The following is an 8,433-nucleotide window of genomic DNA, read 5'->3' as shown; positions in this document are numbered from 1 at the left end:
TTTCACGTTTAACAATCCGCGAAACCTTTTTTTTACATCGTTGTTACCCTAAAATACAATATTTACATTAGACCATTTGTTTTGTAAAAATTAAAAACAAATAACAATCGGCGTTTCTGTAGCCCAAACTATATTTATATACACACGTAAAAAATTAAACGTTTGCATTTACCGACTACGTGTATGCATGCGACACTGACTATTTTATAAAAAAAAATACATTTTTTTTAGTTTTTATGATTAATAAAATACATTTTGTCAACAAATATTATTATACAGTACGTCAGCATATTTTTGCAAAAATATTACATATGCTATGTTTAACAATGAGTGCATCTTATACTACAAATAATTAGTACAAGTATAGTAATCCAAATACTTTTATCGTTATATGCAATGTTTGGATATTTCAAAATATATACAAAATTAAGATGATATTTTTTTAATATCGAATTTAAATTATAACCACAATTATAACTTTAAGATAACATAATATAAAATCTATACATATGATCAAAAAAGTTTTTTATTTCCCCGTGCTGGCACGGGTCACTATACTAGTTTGTTTAATGTTGGAAGGAAGTGCATAGACGGAGTCATTGAAACCAACCAAAGAGAGAGGTTTAAAATTGGATTTTTAGGTGACAACGATCAAACTCATGTCAAGGAATTGAAGGGTATAACTATAAGGCTTCACCATGTAAACTAATGTAGAAATCCTACTGGCAATTATAAGGAAGTTAAGATAAATAAAATGTACTGGAATATGATAGAATAAACTATAATTATAAATAGTTAATTTAAAATCTTATAGGTTACATTTCAATAAAAAATAAATTTTAGATTATAAGAATTTAATTAAAAGAAGGGTACTATAATTTTTCTTAATTCATTGCACATAAAATAAGTTATTTAATAAATAATAGGCAAGAAAAATTACTACAAAGAACAAATTTATATAAAATATTTGGTTGTTACATTAACTACCGCTGAAAAGCCAGCGGTTGTTAACCGCCGGCGCATAGCTTAACGACAGTTAACTGCCGCTGGGGTAAAAGAGTCATTTACTTGTGTCAATAGGAAGTATTCATTGTCAAAAAAGCAATTTTCAAATAAGAATTTTTTTTTTTAGGCCCCCATAATTAAAAACATAACTTTTTTTTTATTTATTAACAAAATTAATTTAAATCATGTTTAAAATAATTTTATATCCAATGGATTATTATTCATATTTAGGTGATCCAATGGATTTTTAAAATAAGGTGGATGGATTGGATGTATCCATAATTTTAAATGGATGGATTAAATCCAATCCATTAACTATTGTTTTTGTTTGGTGGATGGATTGGATGGATATCGATTTGATGGATCCTATTGCCACCCCTAGTTGAAAAGCAAGTTGCCAATATTTATGCAATATAATAGGATCAAGAGCATCAATCTATATTATGTTACTTAAGCAAGTTGCCAATATTTAGAACAAGAACAACATGGATTTTTAGTGATCTACTTCAACTTATTCCATTTACCAACATACAAAGAAGTCGAACAAAAGATTTCAAACGGTGAATGTTAATAGTATTACAAACCCTACTGCATTCTATTCTGTCTGACCGGCTCATACAGATTGCAGCAATATCTACTGCAAGTTTACAAGAAGAATCGTGACAATATATATTTACTTTCTTTTTTCAATTGGTAATTCCTTATTTATATGTGAGTGACAGTTCAATTAATAAAATTGAAATTGGCTAACAGTTTGCACATAATAAATAAACCAGGAAGTGAAATTGTTTGGTAAAGAATGTACAAAAATCAAAAGATGGTGATTTAGAAAAAAGTAGTTAGACAGTATCAGCAAGGGACTAGTTAGTAACTGGTAGATAGGAGTTTATTGATGAACAAGGGAACAAAATTGGAGGCATTGTTTATGACAAAGGTAACAAAAGGGTAATTTGTTTTGTATTCTTAAGAAACTTTACCATCTCAGTAGACAAGTTTTGGCCTTAGCAGTGAAACTTAAAAAGATGACTTATACAGCAAGGAAGTTTGTTTAGCTTGTAAAGGTTTTGTCGATGAAGAAGGATGCAGATTTCTTAGCAGTGAAAGAACCAGTTACTTAGAAGATCAAATATTCATTCAGATCATTCTTTCAGATGAAATATATATATACACTTTCTCGAAGAGAAATGAAACGAAAATGGATCTTAAGGTCTCAACCAGGATCAACTATATGATCTGACTATAGCAGCTGAGTAAATTAAATCTTGTGGCAATGAATGGCAACTATGCATCTGGCTTCAATTCACGAAATGAGCTGATTATCATCCACATAGCTAGGCCTTTGATCTCCTGAAAAGATGAAATAAGCATTTTCCTTTGATTAGCTTCAATTGACCAAATGAGCTGATTAATGTAGCAGTTACAGCTTTTTCCAAAGATAGTTTTATAAGCCCAAAAATAAATAAGAAACCAGTTTTCCGGCATGACTTATGTAGTTATATATCATACTGCCCGAGCTACATTAATTGATTCTGGAAATAAAATAAAATAAAAATAAAAAATAAAATATTGTGTGCAAAATGTATACAAAAATTGGTCTTTAAAAATTCATCTTTTAAAAAAAAACATACGTAGCAGAGGACCCATGAGATGATATGAAAATATTAAGAGGTGTGTCGTACAGATGATTGATTATTGGCTTTCTGGTAGGAACTGTGGAACATACCTGAAATGGGAACACAACTTGTCTATCATATTGTGACTTCATGATTTATATCTATGAAAGGGATGTGAGCAATTTTGGACCAATGTTCCTTCCTTTTATACCTTTCTTCTAACAATGGGCAATTCCAAATGCAGAGTTCCCTAAGAGAGTCAGTGAGGCTGTCTTCTGGTAATGACTCAAGCTTTTTACAATCCCACAATCTAAGTGATTTCAGCGAGGAAGGGAGGCAGTTTTCTGGCAATGTCTCAAGTTGATGACAATTCCAAAAACAGAGAGTTTGGAGAGAGGAGAGGTGTCGAAGCCCATTTCCATCAAAGGACTTCATTTCATCGAAATCCCTGATATATAGATACACAAGGGAGATGGGTAGCAATGACTCCTTCATCAAGGTGTTAACTATATCATCACCCTTTTCAATACTCAAGTTGGAAAGTGCTGTCAAATATTGGAGACCCCATTCCGTTACAGATGGCTTTGTTCTTTGGGATGAAATCGTAATTGATTGTAATTTGGGAGGTAGACAAACTCCTTCACAAAATGACAACTCTGCACATTTTAGATTCAACCTTTCAAGAGCTGTGAGCATGTCCATCTTAAGCTTGACTTCAAATAATTCAATTGAATCATGGGATTCGATATGAAGTGATTCGAGGCTCGACGACCGAGGTGAAGACCTTTCTGAAATATAAATGGAAACCAGACTCCTACAATTCCATATCTGAAGTGTTTGGAGGACAGGGAAACCATCAAGTGGAAAGGATGTAAGTGCATCACAACTATGAATTAAATAAAGACTCACAAGTGATGTGTAATTGCTCCACGTTTCAGGAGGTAGGAAGGATAAATTCTCACATTTTACAATATGAAGTGATTGCAATGAAGTGGGTAGTCCACTTGAGGGAAATGCAGTGAGAGAAGAAAGAGAATTGAGTTCCAAGTGTGTAAGACAAGTGCTTCTCAAAATCAATTTTGGCACAGCTAATAGCTTAGAACAGTTGTGAATCGCTACATGTTGCATCATACACGGAGAATCACTCTCAAGCAATGACAGTTGGGAACTTTCACTCTCAAGCCCATTGATATTCATTTTTTTTATTGAAGACAACCAATGCAGAGTAGATGGTGTTTCCAATAGATGAGAACAACCTGATATTACAATTTTTTCTATGGAAGGAAGGTTGGTGGGCAAATGTCCCCTTAGTTCTGGACAATTATATAACTCTATAGCCTTAAGTCGAGGAAAAGCACATTTTATGCCTTCAAAGGGAATCCATTCATTCCAATTGACCATGTTGTCGAACTTTATACGCTCAAGGGATCGGAATGGTTGGAAGGAAGAATTAGATCCTTTTTCAATCTGGGCATAATAGAACTCCGGGCCAATTGTCTCCAACATCTCCATACCACGTATTTCTATGTCCTTGAGAGAAGGTAACTGCCCTATGGGTGGAAGTGTCATACAATATTCACAATTAGTGATGCGAAGAGATACCATGTTAGAAAACAAAGAATTTCCCAACCAACTCGGAAAGCTTGTCCCACCATACAAACAAATATTCAGGCTCTTTAGATTTATTGGTGGTTGCAAAATATCGAGCACAACTTTCACTTTTTGCGACTCTTCACTTTGTTTTCCCCATATCAGCTCTAACTCCTCAATTTTCTCTTTGCTTTTCAGGTTTGCATCGTGTGCCTCTCTGGCATCAACAACATTATCCAGGTTCTTGATGGTAAGTTTTCCTTGTAGGTTTGGGAATTTCCTTAGCTCTTTGATACTTAACCCTACATGTCTCTTGCCCACTAAAAATAGTGTGAGAGTTTGAAGGTTTTCTAGTCTCCCAAGTTCCACAGGCAACTCATTTATGTTAGTCCCGCTTATATCAAGGTGACGTAAACTTACTAAATTTCCAATATGTACTGGTAATTCAGTGAGACTCCAACAACGTGATAAATTCAAGGTCTGTAAATTGTAAAGGTTACATGTTGTATCAGGCAAGCTTTTGATTTTACTCGAGGAGATATGTAGATACCGTAACTGCACCAAATTTCCAATTGAATCTGGTAGCTTGGTGATGTTTATATACCATGATAGTGATAAAACACGCAACCGTTTTTGTGATGGTAGCAAATCATCAACCACCTTGGAGGATAAGAAATTGTAATTGTTCATCGTGTTAATGGATAGAAAGCTTCGCAAGCATTTGAAATTGTATAATTTCTCAAACTTCATGAAAATGTCATAGTATTCTTGGTTATATGAGAAGTGACGAACATTTTCAGAGATGTCACCACATTCAAGCCTGCAACAACTTTTTCCTAATATGAATGTAGCTAAATCATTGACAAGGTCATGCATGACAAACTTTTCTCCACGAGCATCATCGCTTAATTGTTGAATTAACGATCTCGATAGCAATTCAGCAAAACAATCATCGCCTAATTCCTCCAACTTTTTCCCCCTTGAGAACAATCAAGGAAGCCTTCTGCCATCCACAGCAAAACCAATGTCTTCCTTTCAAGTGGATAATCCTTTGGAAAAATTGAACAATATGCAAAACATCTTTTCAAATGAGAGGGAAGATATTGATAACTCAAATGCAATGCAGGAAGAATATTATCATTTGATAAGTTCCATATGTCGCTGTTCAAAATTGAAGTCCACTCTGTTATGTCTACCTTTGAACGTAGAAGCCCTCCAAGTGTTTTGGCAGCTATTGGCAATCCTCCACACTTTCTTGCAATCTTCCTGCCTGTTTCTTCAAGGGCTGTATTTGCATTATGCTGAATCTCATCACTGCCCAATGCATGCTTTGAGAGTAAAGACCAACAATCTTCATTTGATAGAAGTTTTAGTTCATGTATAGGAAATGTGCATGCCACCTCAGCAACTTTTCGTTGGCGTGTTGTTATAATCACCATGCTTCCAGGTTTTCCATCAATGAAGGGACTTACTAGTTCACCCCAATCATTATAATTGTCATTCCACAGATCATCCAAAACAAACAAAAATCTTTTCTCCCTCGAGATTTTCTTTAACTCAACTCGAAGGACATCAAGATCTTTGCTATCCGAAGTTGTGGAAGTGACAGATTCAAGGAGAGACTTTGTTACTCTCATAATATCAAAATCCTCAGACACACAAGCCCAGGCCTTCAAATCAAAATGTTGTTGAACTTCTTTATCATTGTAAACAAGTTGGGCAAGGGTAGTTTTTCCTAAACCTCCCATGCCCAAAATTGCAACAACACCTATATTATTATGGGATGCGTCTCTCTGTGATAGCAACATGTTCATTATTGTCTCTTTGTCATCCTTCCTACCCACCATGAGAGATTCATTTACCACTGAACTTGAAGGCAGTCTATGAGAAACTCTACCACTTACAGTGTGTTGCAAGCCGATGGCGGTGCTCTGCTGGACAAAAGTTTGCAGCCTTTTACAAATCTTCTCCATTTCAGAATTGATCTCTTCATTTGAGTTTGTAGTTGAAAGCAAGTTCCGAAACTGATCTGTAATCTTCTCCATTTCAGAATTGATAGCTTGTTTCTTCTCCAGCTTGCATCGTATGGCATTGTAGCTGATTTGATTGAGCAAATCCTCAGCATCATAGATTGCATCTTTTAACCGATCCAACCATTGTTTGATTCTGGGTTTGAGGATCTGCTTCTCCTCTGCATCATCTAGTACAACCTCAAGAGTAAGTAGACTTGTTTCCATCTCATCCATCAATGATTCATTCAACTTTGTTTTTGTTATATAATCACGAAACTCGGTTGAAGTTAGTTTGTCCATTAAGGTTTGAAGAGTAGCAGACAGAAATGCACCTCCAACCAAAGCTGCAGCCATCTCTGATTGGTATAGTAAAGCAGCAAGGATAAAAGTTTTAGATGAAATTTTGAAGGAAATTAAGAACTATGAAGATCGAATGATAGAAATAATTGCAGGTATGGAGCAATGACTTGCATGTGAATGAATGGTTGATTGTGTATGAAACAAAATTTGAAAGCTGGAAAGCAAAGCTCATCATTGTTTAATATTGGACCCACATCCCTCAAAATAATTGATACAAAGAAAAAGAAAAAGTTCCACACTCAACTAAAGCAATCGGAATCTTTATGTCCACTTTTACTCCTTTACCATCATATTATCAGTTTTCTAATCACCTGTGTGAAAATTAAAAATTAATGTAATATTATTGAGAATGTGTTTATAAATGTAGTATTACCCAACAAAAGAGATAAATGTAATAATCATTTGGTGATAAGTATATGATTGCTGAAAAATATTACTTCTTCTGTAAGTCGGACCGAATAGTGCATATTTTATTACTTTTTTTAAACGTAGGATCCGTTAGTTGTTTAGGAGAGTTAGGATCCTTATATGGTTGTCTGTTCCTTAACGGAAACTCGTTTTTTCTTCTTCCAATGAGTGTCCTTAATAAGGAGTGATCCTTGTTAAGTAAGGACATCGTATTGGAGATATGGTAAAGGAGTTAAGACTGAAGAGGATTTAGCATCTGAATGAACCGACAACAGTACTGTTTTTGGATGGTTTGCAGTACATATGGTAAAGGTACAATTGTTCCTTAGAAATAAGGCGAGTTTTAGCATGGGACAATTGTGAAATTGCCCCATCTTAGATCAATTTTGTTTTATTTGATGTTACATGTACACCCTGCATTTTATATTCTAATTTATAGCCCTACTCAATTATAATTTGACTCAAATTAATTTATTTGTAAATACATTATTTTTTAATCTCCCGTTTAAAAATCTAATAGGTCCAGCTCATTCTCAATGATTTTTTTAATTTGAAAGCATTTTTTTTTTAATTTGAAAACATAGACATGTTTAAATCTGAGCTAAAAAAAATATGGCGTAATATTTACTACATTATTTATAAAGAAATAAATTTAGTTTGTATCTTAATATTAATCCCATCATCCACAAAACTTTTTAATATTAATTAGGGTTAAATATATTTTTGGTGCTTATAAATATAACTAAATTTGTTTTTAGTTCTTATAAAAAATGACATTTTTGTCTCTTCAAAATATTTTAGTCCCCATTAAATTAAAATTAAAACTGATATATTATAATTGAATATGGTTGTAAATTGGAATATAAAAATTCAGGATGTACAACTAATAGCAAATAAAACAAAATTGATCTAAGATAGAGCAATTTGACAATTGCCCCATGCTAAAACTCGCCTAGAAATAAAACCTCATTGTCCTCCTCTTGACTTTATGGCCAGTGACAATATGAAGACCGTAAACTTCTATATTCCAAAGAAGATATCAGTCCTCATGCACATATTTTGTCATACACTTACGACACCTAGTTAGTCATGTACAAAAATGTGGTTAATTGAATTGAATAGATAATTAATTCAACTCACGTTGAAAATTATGGTTGATTTATGTAGTTGATACAAAAATTATGATTGATTCACATATAAAAATGTAGTTGAAAAGCATAGACTTTGATAGTCTTTGGCACTCAAAATGATTGATCCATATTTTGAAAAGTTCTGTATGGATCCAATAATGCTGATCACAACTACTCAATTTCAAAAATAGACTTATCAATATTGGATTCAATAGTCATCTATTGGTACTTAGGACTCAAAAACTTCACTTTCTCATATTAGGTATTTTACGGTTTCCTCGCGCGTTAATCGTCGTTATTTTCAATTTTTATTGA

The 8,433-nt window shown here is 33.5% G+C and overlaps 2 protein-coding genes across 2 annotated transcripts; both read right to left on the bottom strand.

Annotated features, from left to right (window-relative positions):
* Window positions 1–1,775: 1,775 nt before the first annotated feature.
* LOC11415408 (putative disease resistance RPP13-like protein 1) lies at window positions 1,776–5,167 on the bottom strand. Its single transcript, XM_003599300.4, has 2 exons — window positions 2,729–5,167; window positions 1,776–2,352 (listed from the first exon to the last, which is right to left on the bottom strand). The coding sequence occupies exon 1, from the start codon at window positions 5,082–5,084 to the stop codon at window positions 2,754–2,756; it is 2,331 nt and encodes a 776-aa protein (XP_003599348.2). The 5' UTR covers window positions 5,085–5,167; the 3' UTR covers window positions 1,776–2,352; window positions 2,729–2,753.
* Window positions 5,165–6,678, bottom strand: LOC120579716 (putative disease resistance RPP13-like protein 1). The gene has a single exon (XM_039832411.1). The coding sequence runs from the start codon at window positions 6,572–6,574 to the stop codon at window positions 5,165–5,167; it is 1,410 nt and encodes a 469-aa protein (XP_039688345.1). The 5' UTR covers window positions 6,575–6,678.
* Between the last annotated feature and the right edge of the window lie 1,755 nt (window positions 6,679–8,433).

This window comes from Medicago truncatula, chromosome 3 (assembly GCF_003473485.1).
Source record: "Medicago truncatula cultivar Jemalong A17 chromosome 3, MtrunA17r5.0-ANR, whole genome shotgun sequence".
Lineage (NCBI taxonomy): Eukaryota > Viridiplantae > Streptophyta > Magnoliopsida > Fabales > Fabaceae > Medicago > Medicago truncatula.
The sequence above is the reverse complement of the archived record's forward strand: the minus strand, read 5'-3'. Positions and strand labels throughout refer to the sequence as shown.